The 25,508-nt window shown below is 38.9% G+C and overlaps 1 protein-coding gene across 4 annotated transcripts in view; it reads left to right on the top strand.

Annotated features, from left to right (window-relative positions):
• The first annotated feature begins 382 nt into the window (after positions 1-382).
• The window catches only part of grip1 (glutamate receptor interacting protein 1), a 248,060-nt gene continuing 222,934 nt past the window's right edge, over positions 383-25,508 (top strand). For 2 of the 4 annotated variants that reach the window (XM_079868988.1, XM_079868976.1), the window contains exon 1: positions 383-624. In XM_079868988.1, the coding sequence (XP_079725114.1) occupies positions 570-624 (55 nt within the window). In that variant the 5' untranslated portion in view covers positions 383-569. The remainder of the gene's footprint in view (positions 625-25,508) is intronic. The other 2 variants (XM_079868981.1, XM_079868978.1) reach the window with 1 other exon arrangement.

A 25,508-nucleotide genomic window follows, 5' to 3' on the forward strand; every position in this document is an offset into this window, starting at 1 on the left:
TTTGAAGCGGGAAAATATCGGCTCTAAAACAAAATAAAAGTTATTTTCTGACACTGCCTCACTCCCACTCCCACAACAACAACAACAACAACAACAACAACAACAACAACAACAACAACAACAACAACACTATTTACGATATGAATAAGACCACACACTTTATTGAAACACTGGAATAGAACAATCAGCAACACCGTACACACTTCAATTAGGCTATGAACAGAAATGTGTTGTGTGTTTGGCGTTTACGTTTGTAGCCTACTAGAACTGCAGTGTGAAGCTTTATCGTGACTAAATAATGAGATAATTCTAGGGCTGGGGAAGGTAGGAAATGAAAAAAAGTCTTTATTGTAGTGGGTTGTAGTGGGCACCTTCACGTTCGTGTGTGTGTGTGTGTGTGTCTGCTCACACCCCCAAGCTGAGCTCCACAACGAGGCTGAGGAAGACACGGCGTTCAATTACACCGGCTGCCAGTGAATAGAAGGGACGAGGCGCGGGGAAATGCACGCCTGTGCCGTCAGTGAAATGCGCCTGAGATTTACCCCCTGAATGCACACGACGCCACCGAAATGCCGGGTTGGAAGAAAAATATCCCCGCTTGCCTGCAAGCCGACCAAGAAGGAGGTATGAAAAGCAGCGCTTTAATAGTTTTGCACGAGCGTTGTTTCAGGGGCGCGTTCTGTTTATTGTAATGGTCTCTCGGTTTGTTTGTTTGTTTGTTACAATGTAACTGTTGATGTTTGGCGCGAAATGTTTAGAACGTTCGGCGCTACATTGTATCAACTTTTTCTTGGTGATCACTGGATTGAGATATAATACCGCGCCCGCCGCCAGGAATTTCGTAGTAATGCACTTGTTCGGTCGGTTTCTTTGCATAAATCGACATTTTAAAGGTTGTATACGTTTACTTTCCTATTTTATTCCTTCCTTAATTGTGGTAGAATGCATTTGGACATCTGTTGTTACCAATACACCGCCAATATTTATAGTATAGATAGTATGTTTGGTGTTCATAGTACTCCGTGTTAAAAATGTTGCCTACAGTCATGACATTACTGTCGCTTCCACTTGGCTTGGCTGATAACCATGTGTAGCCTATGCAGTAGCTATGTGACAGTTCATTTCCTATTTTGAAAACCGCCTACATAATACACACCAATGAAATCGTGTGATTGTAGCCTACTAGCGCTGTAATTTTATGTCTGTCATATGGGCTTACCCTTTCGCTTTAAAAGTCTCCATAGCCGTAGGGTTTGAAATGCAGCGCGTTGCTGTTGTGGTGGTCATTGTTACTGAACGTAAGGTGTGCAATGATAGCGACCGATACTGACTATTTCCTCACGCCCTGGGCTGCGTTTCCCAAAAGCATCATTAGCTAAGTTGATCGTAGAGACGAGTGGTGGCAATGCATTTGGGAAACACAGCCCAGGTCATTTTTGCCTTAGAATTCAGCGACAGAATTTCACTATTCCCCACCTAATGAAATCTTATCCATCACAGCCATGCATGTCGAGTGAGACGGGTCTGAATGGTCAGGGGAATAAGTCAGATGCACTTGCCCATAGCAAACAAGCAGAGTACCGAGCATGAGCTTATAATGAATCAGATAAAAGCAGCGTGTTTGAATGATCATGTTTCAGAGGATAGTGGAATATGTTTGCACGTGGTTTGTCTGTTAAAAGATAATGTTTTCCACACTCTGAATGGAGCATCACTTACTGCAAGTATATGCTATGGTTTTTGGACTATCTACAAAGGTAGATCGTTGTTGTGTTCTCTAAAGCAGTACAGTTGTCAGTGTTAACATACACAAGCATATTCTGATTTAGATTGGAATATGACCATATTTTGATTATGCATCATGCACAAAGTAAAATTATTAACCTCTTAACAAAATTATGAGAGTAGATTGCTGGTATTTTCCTTTACTAATAACAATTCTGGGTAATGAGACTTGGAGAATCTGGGAGAATCTTGTGTAGATAGAAGTAGTTGAGGTTGTGGATTTGAGATGACAAACATCTCTCTCGGGTGTTGAATGTGACCGCTTGGCCATTGTCATCATGACTCAGGACTGATGAATCACAAGTTTTCTATTGTGTCATTGATGCTTTCACCTCAGAGTTGCTTGTGCATGAGCCTTGCATACTTGAGACTCTGTAAAAGCATTTACATGCTTTTTTTATAGAGTCTGCTCAGGCTTTAGGTTTATTTATTAGAAGAGGTTACTGTATGCCACTTGCATTCAAACAGCAAAACATACACATGTAACTGCCACTGTGAGTCCGTATATAGATGTTGGTATGGTGTGAATTCACTTTTAGACTTTAGTAAAATGCTGTTGAACGCAGCCGATCTGCATGTAACAGTAAATTTTGCATGACATTAGTGCCATCTTCAGCATGCTGGCGATTCTGATCTGGTGCCCTGCTGCCTGGCAATGTGGCATATAATTGGGTTTGAGGGGAACCAGCGGGGGCCGAATGAGCCCCCTCAAACAAAACGGGGATATTGCGGAAAGCTGTGGATGATGCTGTGTCCTTGGATCGGTGCAGAATTGCTATGGCTTGCAAGCATTCTCCACCTCCTCCTCCTCTGTGTCTTTGTATTGAACGGGCAGAGAGATCTAGGGCATGTAGGGTAACACTTTGTATGTCTCTTAGATGCTGCTTTTCTTGTGCACTGCAGGACTGCACTTGTTGTTGGAATAAGCAGGTTTATGTTTTTAATTGAACAATATCTAGTTGTTTTCAATGCCTGGGTCATGAGCGTACAGGTGTGTTTGTGTGTGCACCTAGGCAACATATCCATCTTAACATTGCGTAAAGATGCAAATCATCATCGGAGCTAATAAGATCCTTTAACCAGATTTCGGGACTTGCTGAGGGATCGAATGATAGTATTCAATTTATAATAGTTAGAAGTAAAATATGATGCACAAGCTGATTTGAATGATGCATCACAAGTCAAATCTTCTTGCAGTGTCTCCCTCAACATATTGATTATGCTTCTCATTTTGCAGAGAGAAGCATAAAACACACAAAAAAAGACATTTATCAGGGGTTTTATGCTGCTGTATCAAGATTTTTGTAAACGCGTCTACTTGTTGAGAACTTTAGAGATAATTTTGATTCCTAGGGAGTCCTATAACCTTTCCTTTCAAAATACTGCCTGTCTGCTTTTGCACATTTTGTATATTGAGAGAGAGAGAGGCACAAGTGAATGGCCATATATGTTCCATTTAACATTAACAAAAGATTCAGTGTCAGTAAACAAAAGATTCTACAAACACAAAGCAAAAACAGCATGGTGACGTGTTACATTATCTCAGTATCCTATCCACTTAGATATGAATGGGGAATGACCTGTAGTCATTCTCAAAAACAGACTTGTTTTGCAATCTGATCTGTTTTGAAAAAGCTGAACCTCTAGAACAACAGATTAATGTTAGTTCCGCACCTGGAGTCGAATGATATTTGCCTCTTGAAATCAGTAATTGTGAATTTTTATGTAAGTGCGTGGGGAAGAGTGGAGGCATCACATTTGTGCTTTCATTCGTGCTTATTGCTGCTTCTCCATTATTCCGTACTTGGCTAGAATTAGAAAGCAAAAATAAGAGAGTAGAATTGAAAGGAGGTTATTCAGTGCCCCATCTTGTTGCATTTAGATGTATGCTGGTCAACACATGACCTTTGATGTTTTGGTATGATATTCAGGTAGACCTTTGACAGAAACTTTTAAGCATCTGTTATAGACTTATGAATTGTTTTAAATGTGATTTGTGTCATTTGTTTTAATAATTTCTCCTATCCAGCTTCATATGTCGAGACTGTTAGTAAAAACAATAATCATAGGTTGAATGCCTGACTCTGTGGTGCTGTATTTCTCTTTCTTTAAGTACACTGACCAGTCCAACATGGTAACATTGGCTTGACCATTGGTTTGAGTTTGGGGCGGAACTATCTGTTTTTTTCCGACCAATGGCAGGTGCAGTGAGCGTTCAGGAAACCTGCTTGAATATGGTTTTAATGACCTCTCCCTTATTTATTTTTGTTTACTTTGAGAAAGGAATACACCTACTGTGCCTTCAAAACTTTTTTTTGCTTTATTGTATTTTGCCAAAAGCAGAAGTTTCCCAGAGGTTTGTCACTGTCAGCAGTATGGGGGTAATAGCCTCTCAGGTCATGATGGAAACATTACATCGCCAAGTCAAGTTTTAGAATGATTGCTTTTGGAAAAAAAGCAATTGCTTTTTGTTTGTTTTTGCCACTGAATTCCCTCCCCCCCAAGAACTGCAGTTCAGCTCAGATGTCATTTGTGTTAGCAAGTACAAACGTGTCTCAATTCACAAAGATAATATGATGTTTGGGTTGTAAGATCCCTTTTGCTCAGGGTGAAAATGTTGTGTGAGTTTCATATGTACTTTTTCACACATGTTGAAAAACTACTGCAGACTCTCAAGAACTTGAAGATTCTATTGAAACAATGTCAACCAAGTGGCTTTTTTCCTCTGCTCACTTACAGAGACCATTGCAAACATTTTAAGGGCTAAACAATAAGAGACAGTGTGAGAGAGTTTTGGGCCAGCTAGCTGGGCTATTGTTATCTTTTTTTTTTTTTTTTGCTTAATCAGTGCTAATATTGGCAGGGCAAGTATAAATCTGAACTACTGGCACAGCTGTGACAGCAGAACAAATTCTCTTTGTTGAGCCCTGATTATTCTCAAAGCATTTCCTACTATCTCAGTGTCCAGAAACGCGAGAGACCAAGTAACCTTGAGAATGTAGGAACTGACATTCAGCAGTGATTTGCTGGAGCATGATTCAACCCAAGGCTGTGGAACATGCGCTCGATCTCTGACCTGTTGAGGTCACGGTTTCCTGATTAGGACGGTCCTAACATTGTCAAGTTTTACATTGACATTTGATTTGTGTGTATGTGATGTCCAGCAGGCCTTGGTGTTCAGGTGTTTGGTGTTACACCAAAATAATCTAGTATCAACATAGCCAGAGTCAATTGTTCAATGACCACCGCCCTTTAAAACACACTCCCCCTTGAAATCATTATAGGGTAGTTTGAAAAGGTTACCATCATGAGGAATATGCAAAGGCACAATCAGCCGATACTAATTGGACCCCAGCATTCCTCCCCAATGTAGGATCAATAGTTGGAGATTAATGGTGTGATGTGTCAGCAAAGCATGCGACATGGAGTAAACCAAAGAACCTTGTAAACTCTAAAGCACCACAGGAAGAGACTGCACTACATAGATCAACTGGATTTTGGTCCCATATTGAAGTTTAATTTCTTCCTTCCTAATTATAGGCAGTAACCACCAATTAAGAACAGTGGTGAGAACATCAAGCAAGAACACAACTAGATTTTTTTTTAAAAAGCACCTTTGACGAATTTATTCAGTTAACTCGCAAAAAAGATAAATTACCCTTTAAAAAAATCTTGTCTGACTCAATTAGGTCTATTACAGAAGTAAATAGGTTGTGAATGATTGTCATGTTGACAGCTGTGTCAATAATGTTACAAAGATAGGGATTTTATTCCGTTTTTTACATAGATTTGTACACGACTGGCCTTGTATTCATATTTTAAAAAATAGCCTTTGATTTTATGATTTATTCTAGCATTAGTCTGAAGTCTTGCCAGTGGATGAGCATGTTTTGCTGATGACCTTTGATTAGCATGAAATGTTGTTAGGCACACTTTTTCAGCATTAGATAACCGATTTGATTTATCAGTGCAGGTGAGATAATGAGTTGTTCCCTTCGCTGTGATTGTGAGTGTACAGAATGACAGAGTGTGATGCTGCAATCAGGTGTTGCACCCCAGGGTGAGCTATTTATCTCAACACCGAATCATCAAGAGAGGAAGAGGCAGAGGGCTGATTGTATTCTTCTTTACTGTCTTATTAAACATAAACCCGAACTGAGTTCTTGTGTGTTTAAGTGGATAAAGCTTGTTAAAATGCAATGAATCATTGGTGGCCTTTGCACAAATCAGCAATGAATAAGCATAAATATTAATTAACCATAATTTGTCCTGTCGGAAAAGGGTTGGAGCAAAAGTTCTCGTAAAGCTAGAAAAAAACATTTAAATGTTCTCTATTTTCTAAATGCATGTTCTCTTATTAGGAAAGATTAATCTGTACATGTTTTTTTTTTTACATCATAATTTATAATGAATATCCTAACTCTTATCTTCAGGTGAAATGACTTTTTTTGTTGATGTGTGCCAGACTTAAATAATTTAGTCTGCTTAAACCCTGCAGCTTTCTTACAATCGACTGCAAGCTAGCGTTCAGATCTGCTTCCATTCAAACAGTCCTCGTCTTATATTTCTTGATAATCCGTATCCCTCTGATGTATGTCACAATATGGAGGAAAAGATCATTAATTTGTGTCGCTGTTTGAGCCAGATGTTGTTGTTTGACCGTTTAGGCAGACAGTTCAATGTTTTAAAAGAACCAAAGTGTGTAGACTTCAGGAAGCCTTACTTGATATCCCAGTGCATTCTACATTGGGATAGAAGTATTTTAACATTGAAAAAATTACACACTTTACCTTTAAATTAATCCCTGCTCTTTGGGTTAAAGCTCACTGGGAGTTTCATGACCCCACATCAGCTTGTTAAAGCAACACTATGCAGCTTTGCTGATTTCTTCGCTGTTTTCTCGCTTTTTGCTCGCGGGTTTCTCTATAGAGCTCCCCCTACAGCTTCGGAATAGATATTTGACAACACCGTCGTCAAAACTCGTTGGCGACTCTCCCCCCTCCCATCTTCTCCCGCTGGTCATGTGCATTTGTTTTCAAAGAACCCGGCGAACGCACAGAGCCATGTCTGCTGAGGTATGTATGATACACAGAAGGTTAGCAAATAAATGTTTAGATAGTGTATGTGTGCAGTGCCGTAATGCAATTCGTTACATCGCGAGACCTGATATCACGCGATACTTCCTGACGCTGAGGCCAGCAGCCCGCCGGCCCAAACTTGCAAGTGTGGTTTTTCCTCTCACAGGCGCTCGGGTGGTGTGAGACGACCACCATTCAACCCGAAAAATGTCATTTAACCATTCCAATGACTCCGAAGCTGTTCGGTTAAGGTAAAAAAGTTACTTAGTTCACCTTTAATCTTGGAACTACACGCAACTCTTCTTTACTCCTCAGTAGTAGTTTCATTTCACTCGCCTCACCCTATATGTAGGTAGGAGGAGTGGCACACAAAGGTAGACTCCTCTCTTACTTTCATCTGTGTCAAACAGCAAGTAGAAGCTCTTTTGTACTCATAATTGTCAGTTTAATCGGCTATTGATTTTGCACTGGACTTCTGAGTGTTGAGATGAGAGGGGTTTGTCGTTTTGTCGTTTTCTGCTGCTGGTGTGTATGAAGTAGTTCTCTAGTACTGAGGAGACACAAGTCATTGTTTGCAGAGAAAAAGCTTTCTCCTTACCACCCAGAACAAATTGGACAGAGATCAGTCAGTCCATTGATATGGGAAAAAAGAGAGATCTGTTACCAAATTTGCATGTTTTTCTGAATCTGGAAGGCTAGATGAGTTTCCGCAAGCGTATCCGTTAATTTGATTTATAAGGGCAGAATTTAAATCGTGACTCATTTAACCTCAGAAAATACAAATATCTGTGCTAATATTCTGAAATCTCACTGGATTTCTCACTTTAATATTGCACATTTGCATGCCTCCAAGGAACTTGAATTAAACTTATGAAGTCACGCTCCCTTGAGTCAATTCATTTATTCTTGTGCAAAAAGAGAATCCATGACCTGTTCCCACTCAAGGACTAGTCTTTCACGCAGACTGTTGATTTCTGCATCAAAGCGTATTGAATCAGGATGCTGCTCGTCCATCACTCGTGTTTTGCTCTATTCTCTTGTCTCCATCCTTTCTTTTCAATCCACTTTTACCACGCTGACTTGTGAGACAATTGAAAACCGAAGGAGAATGAAGGCCCAACAGGAGGCTCAAATCATTCCCGCTGCTCCCCGGTGCGTAGTTCATATCGAGCAAAGCCGCAATTTTCTCCGCACCTCTGCAGCGCATCGGATTTGGTAGAATGGCATTTTGAGGTTATGAAATAGTGATGTTTCAGCCCGAGCAAGGAGGCACACAAAGATCCTTGCGTAGGTACTCCTAATTACGGGTTGAACTTGAATGTGATGGCGGCTATTATCTGTATTGTCATAATATCTGAAGGGTCTCCTCCAGATGCAAGGGGCTTTCATTTTTGACACAATATGGAAGTGGCATCTTAGAAACTGGGGGCTCTTTGAACCGTGAGGAGAGAATGACAAAATGAAGGGTAATTTTTTTTGAGTCCTCCAGTCTGAGATTCATTTTCACACTTGACTGGGGAAATGGAAAAAATAATTGAATAAAGTGAGTTTATTATTATCAGTGGTAGTTGTTGAACCAAACATTTGAAAATACAAGTATGCATTTACACACCTTTCAGGGTCTTTCATCTTAGTTCCCCTCAAAATATCAAATTCCCAATATTAAGGCAACTGAGAAACTACACATTTGTTGAAAGCAGCGGCTGAACTACGCTATTTCGTTCTGAATGCTCCTCTTACCAGCATTGTTATATAAACTCTTATGTTGTGTAGTCAGTACTGGACATGACATTTGGCATGGGTGTTGCTTATCACTCCACCATCCATTTCTCATCAGAACACTCTCCATTCCTTGTATTTTACTTCATTCAGTGTCAGAGTGTGGAAGGTCCCTGCAAAGTGAAGCAGATAAAGCAGTCATGTTCTGCTAAGTAGTAATACATATTGACATGTCCGCAAACTAGAAGGGAAGGACATTACTGTGGGAAAGGAAGAAGTGATAAAAGTGACTGAAGGGCTTAACAAGCCTTTGGAATACCTCTTCTTCAAAAAAAAAAAATCTTTGGACACCAATAGGACTCTGTCCCAAATGCACCTAATATTTCTGTCCCACTTTGTCTCATTTTAGTCCCTCATGCATGTAAAACTAGATTTTTCATTTGGCGTGAATTCATTTATTCCAGCTGCAGAGGATAATGGCTTTTCACCCCGCATTTTTTATGTCTGTAAGGTGACTCTGCACGCTGCTGAACACTGGCAGTTGTCTCTTGAAGCCAAGCGAGATGGTAACATGATGGGACAGCTTGTGACCCAGAGGATGCAGCTGTCTTTTAGAGGAAACAAATGTAGATCAGAAAGGAGTAGAGGAAGAAAGCTGTTTCATGCATGATTTTGTACGAAGATTAAATCTATTCTCAGGTTGCATCCCATTTTGCTAATTATGACCATTAAAAATAGTGTGCAAGCATGTTAGTTTTTTTTTCTTGCAGACTTTCCCATACGCAAGCATTTAACAAAATCACTTTCATTTCATGAGCGCACACCTTGCATGCAAATGCACCCAAATCACATTGCACTTAAACAAGCCCTGTGGCTATTGAATAAACGCATTTTTCAAAAAACAGTGAATGCAGTGTAATTTGTCATCATAGCCTCTGCAGAATCATGTGGCTGTGTACCATCTGCCCTTGTGCTCCTTAGTAACATGCATGTTGCGCTTGGCGCGGTTTGATAAACAGCATAATTGTGATGGCTTTTGATTGGCGGTCACTGCCCTCAACCGTGTGATTGATTTGACATCACGGCTTAAGGTTAGGGTCAATCAGCATTGGCCTGTTGTTCTGCTGCTGCTTCCTGTCTTTTTCCTCCTCCTCTTGCATAAACCACACTCATGGGATCAGTCTTTTATTTATAATGATGGATGGATGCTTATGAAGCGCAGAGCATCGTATTTTGAGTGCGCACTGGCCCTGGTGCTGGAAGTGTAAAGATGCCAGGAGATGCTGTCAGCAGGGCATGGGAGAGATGAAGAGGCTTGTGATGCAAGAGCAGACTAGACTGCTCAATATTGATCACCAGATATTGCAGACATCAACTTGGTGCTGCGATGCCTGATGGGTGTTTTCTTTCCCGTGCAAACGGCACTGCATAGTTTTAGAATTTGCAAGGACAGCGGCTGACAGTAATCAAGGGGATTTTAAATGCTAAAATGTTTTCCAAAATGCATAATGAAGTTGCAAAGACCAGTTTTATGACTCTTTTAATTTGTCCTAACAATGAAAAACTGTATTTGAAATGTCACTATTTGTGTAATTGTGTTTGTTGGTGCAAGAGCACATTTTACCAGATATCAGATTCAGCCTATACTGACAATCACATGTTTTTTTTTTTTTTTTTTAAAGCTTGCAAATACACATGCTGGGCGAATGGGGTTTGCATAGTACACCAGCTGTATGCCATGCAAGCAAAAGCACTAAAAGCAACTCAGCTTGCACTAATGTTGCTTCTCCCAGTCGATGACTCAAGGTTTACATGGCTAAGTCGAAACGGTAATGGTCCACCGAGGTTGTAGGGGGCTGCGTGCATTTGATGTGTTAATGTAACATTGAGGTTCCCATGACCTCACTATGATGAGTCATTACCTGTTCTGTGGGCATTGGACCTTTCTTGGATGTGTCTCAATGGTCTCTATGGATGTGTCTCAATGGTCAATGCATCATGTCGCTTTGGACTAGTTTTATTGATTTTGTTTTGCTGTAGTGCTTATCCATATAAAGCTAGTATACTACCAGTATATTACATATTTGATGCATAAATTTATAAGGCCTTTAAATTACTACTAACATGATCAAAACTTTGCTGAAAAAATGGTTCTCTACAAAATCTTCTTCACGTTTAAGTCAGTAAAAAGGCCTTTTAGTGTAATTTAAAAAATGTCCACCTTGAGGTCAGGGTACTGTCTTTTTGCTGTGAAACCTTTAAGAAACGGAAGAATAACCTTTATTAATATTTCAAGATGAACATTTACTGGACTTCAGCAACTTGCATTTAGAAAAATCATGTGAAAATGAATGTATACAAACATGACACAACAGGCTTTTGAGAAACATCAATCTTCATAATTTATTTTCTTATTTATTTTGTCTAAATGTTTAGTAAATTAAAAAGCATATTCATTAAGTTTTTTCGGACTATTATTTCATATGTCAGGCTTTACACGGTTAACTAGCATTCTAGCATCATTCGGTACTTTGAAAATATAAACCCTCTTGGTGAAGTTTTTTTTGTTTTGTTTTTTTAAATTACATTTGCAATCAGCTTTGTAGTTATAGCCGTCTCTGTCAGATGCTCTGATCGCTCATTAAAGGAATAGTTCACCCAAAAATGAAAATTCTGTCAGTAATTACTCACCCTCATGTTGTTCCAACCCCGTAAGACATTCGTTCATCTTCGGAACACAAATTAAGATATTTTTGATTAAACCTGAGAGTTGTCTAACTCCTCCATAGGCTTCTAAGGGACTGAAACTTGCTGGCCCAGAAAATGTATTAAAGACATCGTTAATATAGTCCAAGTGACTGCAGTGGCTCGATCTTAAACACTACGTGAAAAGACCCGAGGCCCAGAGAGAAGGAAATGAAAAGTGGAATGAAGTCGTTATTTTTGTTTGTTTTTGCGCACAAAAAGTATTCTCGTCGCTTTATAAACTTAAGATTGAGCCGCTGGAGTCACTTGGACTATATTAACGATGTCTTTAATACATTTTCTGGGCCAGCAAGTTTCAGTCCCTTAGAAGCCTATGGAGGAGTGAGACAACTCTCAGATTTAATCAAAAATATCTTAATTTGTGTTCCGAAGATAAACGAAGGTCTTACGGGGTTGGAACAACATGAGGGTGAGTAATTACTGACAGAATGTTCATTTTTGGGTGAACTATCCCTTTAACCAAACCATGCTGTGTGCTTTTGAGCATGGCGACACTTTACTTTACGTTCCGTTATGGTTCCGCATGAAATGCAGACGGCAGCCTGGAACGTTAACAAAGCCGTCTCCACCTCATCTGCACACTGCAATGTCAGCTGACCTCTGCTAACTCTCTGCGCTGGGCTCTTCCACCCCCTCCCCCCTGCACTGTTCTGTACGCTAGCATGCAGTCCTTTGAGATATGCTGATGTCAGGATTTAGCACACTCCTGCCACCAGATTACTAAGACTCAGACTTTGCTCTGCGCATCTTCTTTAAGAGTGTGTGTAGTATCTCTTTGTGTGCACATACACCATTATATATGGACCTGCGTGCTTATAATTACACTCTTGCCCCGCCATACGGCTGTGCTCATGGTTGCTCAAGACCGCATGCATGAATACATCCATATTTAATCACGGCACATGCTGCATGGATTCACATACAGCACATTTACGTCGCTCCATGCCTTCACCGCAAATGACAAATTCTCCTGCTAAAGACTGTTTACGGTGGCTTGCTTATTGCCTAGGGAGAATGAGTGATGCCTGACAGCTGATGGAGGAATGCAGGACCACAATTCTTTGTCTAATTATTCATCAGAGAAAGCCTCTGCTGCCCTACCGCAAATCATCAAACGCTCAAGCAAGAAAAGGAACTTGTAAAGACACCTAATGGAAATAATGTGCATGTTTAAACTATTCTTTCATCTCCCCAGATGCATTTCGTATATCACTTTCTTTCTAACACGTCTGTTAATCAGTATTTCTCCTTTGTTTTGCAGTAAGCATAATCAAACAGCCTTGAAACAAAATGCATTAATATTAAGACTTATTTTGAGAAAATATATCTTGAATTACTTTCTTAGTCCATTTACAAATGGTTGGTTTCAGGCAGACTTTTGTTACGTTTATGCTTAACTGGAAAAATTACAAGTGCAAACAACATTCTAAATATTTTATGCAATTTTTGTTTTAAAGATGTTTAAATACAGTAGAATTCAAATACAAAATCAGAATTCTTGTCTTAAATTAACGTCAAATAGTTGCTGTTCTTGAGTAGTCTTAGATGGAAAATCATTGCCTTTTTATTCCCAAGGAAAGATTGATTATGCATGATTAGTAATATTTTTTAATGCTCACACCTCACACCTGATACGTGCTCTGCATTTGTAGTGCAAGTCTTTTACTGTTCATGTAGGATGACTTTGATGGGGTTTACTGTTCTCTGATGTCAGGTCAGCCATCTTTTCACCTCAGGGAAAGTGCGTTGATGTCTGTCAGATTTCCTCCACATCCTGTTTTATCTCTTACAGGCGAAGCAGACATCATGAAGGATATGTCACGATATATGGCCTAAATATTTTCTCGCAACTGATTTTGATGCTAGAAGATAAATGGCAGAAATGGATGAAATTTTGTGTTAAAGGAATCATTTATCCCACAATGAAAATATAATGTAAATCTGAGATCAGGATTATTAATTGCCCTCCGTAAAGGCTAAAAGACTTCACCTTAGTGCTCCGTGTCTCTTGAAGGTAAATTATAGGCTACAACTCTATTCAGTTGATATCTCCATTAGTAATATTTATGGCTGGCCTAAGTGGGAACAGCAATCCACCATCTGTAGTGAAATAAGGGCCTGAGTGCTATGGGACTAGGATAAAAGGATCATTTTAAATATGCACACTTTCCAGTGAGATGACTCCTGATTGGAGGATTATGTCACTCCATTTGTATGGCTTATGCTCATTGGTCACAAAGACACTACTTAACACAATAGCCCAGGATCAGTTTTGAGCGCTTTTCAGTAGATTTAACAGATTTAAATCCTCTTTAATTGGCCATTCCATGCCTCACTTCATAACATGGACATGCATACACATCAGTTATAAAACTTGCTGGGTAAGCCTGCAGATAAGATGTAATGGTAGTGACCCAGTAACACATTTACTGGTGCTAGCATAATCTTCACCCCATTAGACCCCTCTTTTCCCTCGGATTTATTTTTGTATGCATATACTATGAAATCTTAGCTCTCTGATGCAAATGGCTGATAAAGAAATAGTGCATGCCAGTGTTTTGAAATATTGACTAATGCATCAAGCCAAACGTTGTACAATGTTCTGTATTTGGCAAGGTGACCGATATCCATTGAAGTTTATTGATTGTCTGCTCAGTCATAGCACACCACTCCTCAACAAGCCACATGATTTTAGGTATCAATTATGGTTGTAGCACAAACAGCAGTGTGAAAAATATGTAAAACCCCATCCCAAAGTATGAGCAATAATAGTGAGTTTTTCTGTGACAAACAGCACAAAATATTGCTCATTATAGTTGCAAATGGTAGTTTGTGCTGCATAATTTTAAATTCTCATCATCAGTCTCACTGTAACTGCTTCACAGTTCATTTATAAACTCTAGTGAGATATAAAACTGAGTCTTTGAGACATTCTCTTCACCCTTAAATCAGCACTGAGTGTCTTAAGTGGAAAAATTACTCGCAAGTCTTGAGATTTGCACTGGGCAGTTCATATCACCAAAAATGAGGAATTAGCCTATCTAGGCTAAGAATTGTACTGAAGGCTGTGTGTGTGGCTTCTGTACAAAACCTCTGGTTACCATCTCCACAGCTGTACGTTTGTACTAAACATTTTGTAAAAAAAAAAACACCTGTTAATTTAATGGGTTGTTAGACTAAAGTCTAAAGGAATCTCACCCCCTTTTCTGAGGTTAAATGTGCCTGAGGGGGGATACAGTGTTAGGATTACTTACATTTTGTGGTTCTTATCCTCCTTTGAACCTTTTGAAGCTAACTGGAAGAGTCAGAATGCCTGTAGGCCCTGCCTAAAATGTATATTTCAACGCCCACATTTCCCCAATCCTTCATTTCCTCTCTCGCTCAATCTCTTTCATTGTGTTTCTTCCACATATTTCACTTTACCCCTCTCTCGCTGTCTCTCTTTTACCTTCTCCTCTAGCCTGGTCATCAATACCACTAGCTAATCCTGCTGAATTTAATTGAATTCTGGTGTTATGCTTTACATAAGTACCCTCTGAGACATAGTCCTATAAGAACTGATTCATATGCAACTGGAAGTTGAAAATCCAGCAGTTTGACAGAGGTTCAGAAGCTGAGAATAGACACACAGGGAGTAGATGTCGCTGGGGGCCAGTTTGTCGTCAATGTGGGCCAAGACTCCCATTGACAATCCTTGTCTTTGTGTAGAAGTAGGTATAGTGGTGTAGTCTCCTTCAGGGCTTCACACTTGTTTCAGATGCTCGCAAGCGTGTCAATTACTTTGTCTTTGAAAGACAGACTGGGCAAAAGGAGCAGATTGAATCGGGTCTCTGACTCATAGACTAATTGCACAGAGAAATCTGTTTGCTGCTCTTTCAAGCATAGATATATTTTAAAAGACTGTTGGCTAAAAGCACAGTCTGTCTCAAGGTGTTTGCTTTTGTTGAGTAGCTTATCTTGTTTAGGCTGGCATATTTTTTCTTTTTCATATATAGCCAAGTGTTTATCGTTCCCCCATTTACAAAATCCAATTTAAGGCTGTGAGATCTTGTGGAATACCTCTAAAGCCCGGGACACACCAAGCCGACGGTCGGCCATCGGGCAGTTTTTGTGCGTCGGCCGACTAAGTTTTCTCAGTGTGTGCGCACCATCGGCAGAAATTGGTCCTCGACGGCTTTTTTTCGGCTGATTCGACATTGAATCTGCGTCGGGCCGTTGGTGAGAGAGAGAACTCTGATTGGCTATTCAGCTTAGTGAACGAGTCAGTGCATGAGAATAATAGCAAAACAGCGAGCAAAGAAGTCAAAACGGTACAGATAGAAGGCTGTACTAATGTTACGTCATCTTACCTAAGTGTTCCTTGGGCGAATATTTCAATATCAACATGAGCGGAGTGGAATAAAGAATGTGTTTAGCAGGATTGATATTCATAACGGTAAGCACGCACTGCTTTGTTTAAGGTTTGTGTATCTGCTGCCTGCAGCATCGGTTTCCCTTTATGAATGACGAATATAGATGAATATATTTACAGAAATAGACAGTTGTCTCATTTACACGCAGGCGCAGAACGCGCATTCTAGTTGACAGTTGGCTGTAGTTCTCTCGGTGTGCTCAAGTGCAGCTTTTTCGAGTAACCCCAGATTGGGGCGGGGCGACACATTAAGGCGGAGCTACACGTGTCGCTCCGCCCACCCCCAATTTCATTGGTTTATAATACAGCAATCTTATTGGCGTGGACGCTTGGAGCATGAGCATGCGCATTCCTTTATGTACGAGTTGATGAATGATCTACTATGCTGTTTGGCCGTGCCACAGAAATATTAAGTGATAACCAAGGCAATTTCAATAATCAATTGGATATTGTTTTGATTAACTTAATACGAGTTAAACAGTTAATACGACTTAAGTTAGATGAAGTTACTGTACAACAAACAATCCCTTCAGGCAGACCGCTGTGTAACAGCCTACATGCTGCTAAATCTGGGGAACGAATTCTTCATTCATGGCCACGATATATAGGCTATATAGTCTATATATACCTAGGTCTATATCAAGTGTCAAAATTATTCCTACAGCACTCAATTCACATCATTTAAAAGCAGGTTCACAAAAAGTCATAGGCCTAATAAGCTTTAATACTGAGCAGGTCAGGGCTGGGAGATATAAAGAAATATGTTGCTGATATAAATGATACAATGTTTGAGATTTAGCTATATTATAATTATTAATTTACCCAGCAGATAAGTCAGTGCCACTCTAAGTGGGCAATGAGCATGACTGCATTAAATTACTAGCATTGCAAGGAGAGATAGCCTATTAGGCTGATAGTAGACAATATTTTCCGAATGTCATGCAGGGCTCCGTAATTTTACATCATTAATTTATGCTTCTTCATTTTTCCATTAGGATCGGTGAATTAAAAACAAACTCGGGATTTTACACAAAGGATGATAAATCACTGTATTTCACTAAGACACAGTTCCGAAAGTGTATTTTATGTTATTTTAAAACACGCATGGCAAATAAGACAATAATAGGCTACCAAATAATACATGCCCTGGCCAAGATTTTTATTTTTTTTACAATGTAAAATGGGACAATGGGAATTAAAAACCGTGCAGTGCTGAAAAGTGAAGAAAAAAAAATACTAAAACAGATATCACGTCTATCTTATGTCTGATTTTTTTTTTAATAGTTAGGCTACAGCTATATTAATATTTGATGCTATTTTTATCACACGTACACGCAGATTATAACATGAACACACAATGCGGGGGTGGATAAATAAATAATTCGATTTTTAATACCTGATGTAACAGTCACAGATAGTCATAGGCCTACATGTTAACCGGCTGACAGCCTATTAGAAAACAGGAACCTTTAAAAACTATAACATAGGCCTATACAGAACCAATAGGCCCTGGCCGGTAACAGGTAAACAACAAGGAAAATGAGTTTGCCATTAAACATTTTATTTGCACTTTGTGCCAAAAAATGCAAGCATTGGAGAACAAATCTCATTAAAACACACCCGAACGGCTCTATTAGCCTGAAGTACACTGAGGTGCTGTCACCAAGCGTTCGTTTTTAAACAGTAACTTCACCTATTCTGTGTCTTAAGAAATAACTGTCACTATAAGTTTCTCAGAATACAATACTGGTCAAATACTGAAACTTGAGTCTCATATCTTTTTAATGATGTATAGTTTGTCAAGGTATAACATTAAATCTGATAGTAACTTTGAACTAAATAAAAAAACAAAACGCTTCAGTGCGCCGGCACACTGGCAAAGGTTAACAGGTTAAGTACAATAAAACATGAGCCAATAGATCTTAACTAAAATTACCATGGTAAACCGATGATAATTAAGGTATGATTAGAGTTAGCATTTAATAGTTCTTTAAAACGGCCAAATCATTCACAATATAGTACATAAAGGAATGCGCATGCTCAGGCTTGAATCGTCTAGGCCAATAAGATTGCAGTAAAATAAACCATTTAAATTAGGGGTGGGCGGAGCGACACGTGTTGCTCCGCCACATCGTCCAGACTGCACTCTGGGGTACTACGCCTTTTCCCCCGACGCAGGCAACGTGAGGCGACAACACAGTCGGCTTTCATCAGCTCTAGTTCTTTGGCGTCGGATTGGTGTGTTCCGGGCTTTAAACCGAGTATATGGTTAATTTGGAATATGGATAACATTGACACTGGTTGTGTGTTTGCTGTACATGAACTTCACCATCTGCAACTTCATTGCATCATGCTGCAACTGCAACTTTGTTGCTTCCTCACCTGCCTCTGCTGCCTCTATTGAAAACGGAAAACGTTTCTGTCGTTGAAAGTCGCTGTCAGTATGAACGGCCCTTTAGGGTGTTTCCTGTTAAGAGACATAGATTTGTCCTTCCCCAAATGAGCTTGTTGAAACACATATGTGAATTTTTTTTTTTTTTTTCAATCATCCGTCCCTTTATGTACTGTGCAGCGAGTTGGATTGTGGAATCTCTTCTGTGTGTTTTTCTCTCAGCTGGCTGTCCTAAAACCTTTTGATCCTTTTATGCTCAGCCACCTCTTGCAGCTTAGCACAAGAAAGCAGACAATACCAAGTTTATAAGTGTCCCTCTGCCCCTCCACAGCACTGCACAAATATCACCCTAATTGAAACTTTTACTCCCAAACCAACAGTGGCTTGTGAAAACATCTTTTAAGCAGCTACGGAGGACTTGGCAAAGGACATTAAAGCTGGGAAAGATGAAATGTGCTCTGCCCCTGGGAGGAGTTTACAGTGGCTATAGGAATGTGGAGACCCCTTTTATAGATCTTTGGAACAACCCACGTAGCTTCATCATGATTTGAGTGGGAGGCACCATTACAGTGCAGGGGGGATTATGCTATAATCGTGTTGTCTCCCTGGATACACTTTCAAATAGACGCTGATAGATGGCTGTTCTGAGGAGCAGATTGTTTACCTCATGGACCTTTTTAAATTCCTTGCAGGATTTTAAACCTGTTTATCACTTTTGAAGTATTTTTTTTGCCTCTGCAAAGCCTCATTTGGGCCTCAGTGGCTGTGCCTCTCTGCACAAAAATCACTGCAGATTACTCTGAGTGGAGTTTAGGCTTCATATCTCGCTTTGGAGATAAACACTTTTGAGCCAGCATTTTGGGGATTGCTCTTTCAAGCGTATGTCAGGGTGACATTTCATTGCACTTTTTGCAAAAAACAAAGGGTATATTTTCCATGTACAGGCACTGATGTGTGATATCATCTTTGAGGCAAATGTCAGCTGTAAGTACTAGTCCTTTTATTCCAAACAATGTTTTCTTCCAGACATTGCTTTGACAGGTTTGTTTTCTTTTTCCGGTGTGCTGATAAAAACCTAGTCGGGCCCATCTCTGACAGAGAAGAATGCATCAGCCAGACGACAGCTGTCGTAAATAGATGATGTCATATTCTGATCAGTGTTTGCTCTGGAAACTCTCATTGGGTTGTTGGAACGGAATATAATCCCCTTGAAATGACTCCCCTTCTCCTCTGTAAAATAATGGTTTAAAGGGCACCACAATGTTCAAAACATGAAATGATTTGAAATTAGTATTTGTTAATTTGTATAAGGGTATTGTTCAGTTAGGGGAGCTTTTCTGTCTGTTAGTTTGAGTTTTAAAGAAACCATTATATAAAACCAGCAATTTTAGTATTAAGGGTAAATTATAATTAGTTTATAATTACTTAAGATAATAATTACATATCACTCTTTAATATTGTATTAAAGTATTCAAATCAACAGGTTTAACTAGCTCTTTTTTTCCAGTTAATCATTTTACTACTACTACTACTACTATTAATGTAGTTAACCAAATTCTGCTGCCAAATTTACCATTTTATAGAGGTCATGTTGAGTTCATGAAAGGCTAATATTTAGTTTAATGTAGGCTAATTGAGAAGTGACAGGGAAGTACACTCTACAGGGGAGTAGAGTGACAGTTTGAAAATGAGAATCCTTATTCCTGTGATAAATGTTTTAACATAGATGCAATATAGTGAAGACATTTCATTTTTCAAGATTTCAAGTAGTTAGTTGAACCCCTATCTGAAGAATCATGATAAAATTATGAATGAAGCATGTTTTTACCTGTAAAATCTATAAAGAACACTGTAGAATGACATGAGAAGAAATCAATTGACTTGAAAGTGGAAACATTCCTATTAGCAATGTTACCTTATTAATATTGCGCCTTAAACATTCTAGGGTGATTGTGGACATTCCCTGTAAGTAAGTGTTGTACATGTAAGTTGCTTTGGAAAAAATAATCAGTAATTAACTAACTATGATGTCGTGTTTTTAGTGTGTGTTTTCTTGAAATACTATTTTGCAATAACTGGTTATGCTATTGTCCTACAATAACCCCTTTCTATAACGGAGGTTCGGACTAAAGGAAAGTGTGTTACGTGTTAATGTAAACTGGGTCAGTTACAGCGAAATACAAAAACAGTGCTTTAAAGTCGTCTTGCTCATCTGGTATAATAAGCAACTCTCATAGGTTTTAAGTTAGTGACAATGTTGTACTCATTGGTGCTTTTAAAGCAGCTGAAATCATTTGGTCTTCAAAGTTGCAGGACAGTGGAGGAAGTGACTTATTACTCCTTTTAGATTTTTATAATTACGCTCACACTTCTCCAGATACCTTCATTCCCTTCCTCATCATTTAACGCATTACAGCTCAACAAAGTGACATTTGGTTGGATTTGTATGGTTGTAGGTGTTTATATGGAATAATTTTGGATGCCAAAATTATTTAAAAGGCTTTTCTTGGGTATGTTTTTATGCAAAATGTTTTTTTGTTTTTTTTCCTATGGCAATCGAATATATGAATAATGAATATTAAAAATATGAATAATGTTATGCTGAGTAATTAAACTAATAATAATACGAGAAATGTCTCTACATAATTAAAATAAAATGGTTATTAAAAGTTCCCTTTGGCATTTTTTTTTAATCAATATTCCTCTTGTGCAATTGTGGTTTCACTGTGTTAATTAATCCCATCTCATATAGACAAGAATGGCAGTCAAAGATCATTCTACTGATAATTTTGCTTGTTCACTTAATTTTTCCTGAGCCGGAGGAGATAGAAACACTGAATCTAATAGTCGCCTGTGTGCACTTTTCCCCACCCGCTAGTGTTTACATCATTAGTGGCAGTTTTAAAAATGCAACTTCTAATTCAGCATAATTAAGATGGTCATTTAGCAGGCAGAACTGAATAAATGTTTGTACAGAAATTCTAGACTTCTTGCTAATGCTCATTAACGAGACCAGTGGGGCGCAGCGCAGGAAGATGTTGGATGGAACGGTACTCTGTTTTAGGTGGTGGTAGATCTGGCTTTCTCACAGCAGAATCTGGTTGTCTGTCCTGTTTTAGTTTTCCTAATGACCCCTTCCACACTTTCCACAGTAAATTGGTGTGACCTGTGCTTTTTTTTTTTTTCTCCCTCCCTTGTGATCTTCCAGTAATTCTCAGACATGAGAAACAATATGTGTCATTTAAAGGTTTTAGATCTAATCACTGTCCTCTCAGCAGATCTGCTGATCCCATCAGTTTTGTAGTCCAGGCTCATCTCAAATGCAGTGCTTTATATTCGGTTCTAATAAAATAAAACAGAAAATGTACACTTAAGACTATTAGGATTAAGATTTGACTGATGAGTTTGTACATTGACTCATTTATTAAATATTGTCAATTGTGATAAGACTTTCAGGTGTTACGAAAGTTGCCATCTTTGATATTTAATCCGTCACTACGATCACAGGCATTATTCATGGCTATTGCGAGACTTTAATCATTCATATTTGAGTCACTCCTGACTGCTGTTGTATTTAGGCAATTGAGTCACATCTGTTCCTAATGTTTTTCAATCCCAAACATCCACTATGTGGAATTGGGCTAGATTCTGGTAATTCTTTTGGTTTAGGTTTAATCAGTTCACTCACTATGAAGTAAAAGTCCTCAGTTTGCTGTATTATAGGGACTAAATTGCTTAATATTCATTGTACCAAAAAGTAATAATCACTGCAAACAATCAGTTAGCAGCAAATACAATTTTCAATTTTGTTCATAGTGGTGATGAATTATGCGTAGATTTATTTTCTACTATTAAACTGTTTGTGATTGCCTTCTGGCCACAAGAGAGAGGGAGCCTCTCAGTGTTTACAGAGTATTTAACTTCATTACAAAGCGTGTAACTAACATCACCTCATGGGCTGCGAGTTGCAAATGAATCACTCATTATGGACTCAGTGGTTTTTAATGGAGGGTTTACGGACCCCATGCAATGCCGGTGGATTTTATGTAGAGTTATGGACCAGTCAGCTAACTGCAGATAGGAGCTGATGGACGTTGTGTACTTTGGCAGACCTGCCTTGACTGTGTGAGCTTGAGCTTGTGGGTGCAACCAAGCTGACTGAAGTGAAGTGCAACTTGAGATTGAATAAATGATCAAATTTTCATTTGCCTTAATGTTAGCGGAGTTCCAGGGACAACCATATAAACACCTTTTCATCAGGCGTGGTTAAAGTGATTTCCGTCTAGACACTCTCTAAATGTATCTCTGAGTCAGATTTGCATTTCACTTCAATTTTTATTTTATTTTATCTGTCATACCTGAATATTACGGGGTTTTGCGGAGTATGCTTCAGAGAGCAAGAGGAAATATGTGGAGTCGTTTGCCAATTTATGTCACTTGTGGGAGGGATTGCTCGCTTTTACTAGTACTCGGTAATTCAATGAAACAGCAGTGACTCGGAAAGTGATATAGCGATGAATTGCTCTTAACTTAATCTTTTATTCAGTGCAAGTGTGTAGGAGTTTCTGAATAGCTCCTAATAAAGATTTGAATATTTGTATCTCTGGAGGAATCTTATACAGAGGGTTATTGACAGAACAATTATATTAAGGGTCTATCAAGAGCAGTTTTTGAGAGGATTCGGTGTAGTCGCTTTGTCAGTGGTTTTACTTGCATTAAAAGATAAGAATTTTAATTATAACTATTGGAGGGCATGTTTAAAGTGTTTTTTTTTTTAGCTGCTGCATTTTTTTTTAGCTGTAAAATATATATATTTTCTCTTGAAGTCATCATGGAGACCCCATAACACACATGAATGTCAAAAAGAAAACTCAAACAACCAAAAAACGGATCCACTGTTACAACTGTACTTATTTCATATTTTATCAAAGACATTTAGAAGGTGCTTTGAGATGCCAGAGTGAATGCTTTTTTAGATGGAAATAACAGGAGAATCCTTTCTTTTTGCAAACATCCTTTTTTTTTAAAACTGGTAATGGTTTTACTCAGAACTAGCTGTCATTTATCCTGAGTAAATATACTATTTAGAAATGTAGTTAACTCCTAATTTCCGTGTTGGACTTAGCCTAGCAGTAAACGCACAAACTCCACATACAAATGTAGTCCTTGTGTGGGTGATGCAAGTTTGCGTCTGCCTTGCTACTTTTCCAGATCCCATTCCTTTCATCTTTTTTACATCATCATTACCTGTACTCTTTCTACTCTCCTCTCAATAAAAGTGGCAAAAATGTCAAAAAGAAATGCTTTCCCAAACATGTATCACGGTCATAACTATCAGATTGGATTTTAACAGATTTTTTTCATTTTGAATACAACACATACGTAATGGCATACATGGTGTGAATGAAATATGGCCTGGAATGTGTCCATCTACATTAATTGAGCTATATGAGGAAAGAGTGAGTGGAAATGTGGCATCCTCTATATCAGGGATGGGTAACTTCGGTCCTGGAGGGCCACTGTCCTACAGAGTTTAGCTCCAACCCTGAAAAAATCACCTGCCTGTAATTTTCTAGTAATCCTGAGGACCTTGATTAGCTTGTTCAGGTGTGTTTGATTAGGGTTGAAGCTAAACTCTGTTGGACAGTGGCCCTCCAGGACCGAAGTTGCCCATCCCTGCTCTATATAGTGAATGAGTGAGCAAAACAGCAGTGTATGCCGGTGGCGAGCGTTGGCTTCTTTAACTGGGTATTCTGGGTGGCGTGTCATTTAAAAAATAAAAAGCCAGATGCAGATACATCAAATGGGTTTACTATAAGCGAGACGCTCGTGTTCGCTCTATTCAGAGTGTTAGCTACTCAGTTGCTTACTCTCATGACACATAGCAACACAGCTAAAAGTATTCCTAATATGTTGGACCTTGAAAGTAGCCTACATTTACCCGTTGAGACATGCCGTCAAAAGTACCCATAAGAGCTGTGATTGTGATGTTTGAGTTGGGGTAGGCATGATGTGCGAAAGGGTAGTTTGCAAAATATGCAGTGTTTTTTTAATTCCGCTTTGTGCCACTAGTGTCGCAGAAATACCTATGGCATTTGCATACCTATGGCAATATATATTCTCCTTGTGTATATAAACTTTCAATTAAGAAGGCCTAATACTCTGTGAAATCCACTTTGCTATGCACCCCATGTTTAATGTGGTTCGCTGTGTGAACTTTGAAATATTTTCCACAGTTTGATAGTAGCAAATATAGACGGCAGAATCATCATGCAGACAGGAGGTCAAAGGGGTTGATAAAGCAATCAATCACTTCCCCAAAAGAGCACAAGGCTTGGGATTAATGAATGCTTCTGTCCCATTTGTAATTCCATTGCTTAGTATTCTGGGGCCTCAGTAATGGATTCCAATTTGCTCTTTTTGTCACAGAGAATAATTTACATCCCGCAATGCAGTGTTGCAATCTGGAGCACATGTACCACTCTGGATGGCTCTCATTAGGGCTAATAATCACACCCATGACTGTCCAACTGGTGCATAAAATTCTCTCTGGCGATGACGACATCTTGATGTGCCCTGCTTTGGCAGTGTATTAAGTGTCGTCAGCGATTTGAGTGCTTTATTGTATTCTGAGCCTGTAGGTTCTAAATTGATGAACGAAAGCCCTTAAAATAGCAGTCATTTGTAGATAGCAGCTGTAGTGCAGAGAGAGAGAGAGAGAGAGAGAGAAAACTTTAAGATACATTTAATTATATTTGAGGTGATTACTTCATGAAGTCTCAAATAGAAACTGTACACACAATATTGTCTACGATAGAGCTGTCACAATCATGAATTTTGCTTACAATTAAATGTCATGCAATAATTGTGAGTAAATTTAGTTTTTTGTTTTGTACCCATCACTTGCAGTTTGAACTTGATGCGTATACAGCTTTAGAAAATTTTATTTGGAGTCATTCTTTTTTTTTTTTTTTTTTTATCAATGAACCCCTAAATTAAACATGGGAAAGCATAAAAGAAAAATGTAAAAAGTTTTGTATATTAGATATCCTTATTTGGGTGACAGTATAATTGTAATTTACAGTGTGCAATAATCACAATTTAGATAATTGTCTAAAGGCCTTGTGTAAGCTATATAGTTATTACATGATGCTATGTTGATCATAGACTTTAGAATGGATGTGGAGTCACTGCAGTGCTGTTATCTAGAGTTAAAATTATTGTCATGAACCAGCCAGAATGGAAATGTGTTTTCTTAGTCTAATGGGCTAGTGCCTATCAAAGGTAGTTCAGGGTGATATCATGTGAGGGTCATCATAGAGTGAAATGATTGCTAATGTCTCTCTTTGTAACTTCC

The sequence above is a fragment of the Squalius cephalus genome (assembly GCF_949319135.1).
Source record: "Squalius cephalus genome assembly, chromosome: 4".
NCBI classification, from domain to species: domain Eukaryota; kingdom Metazoa; phylum Chordata; class Actinopteri; order Cypriniformes; family Leuciscidae; genus Squalius; species Squalius cephalus.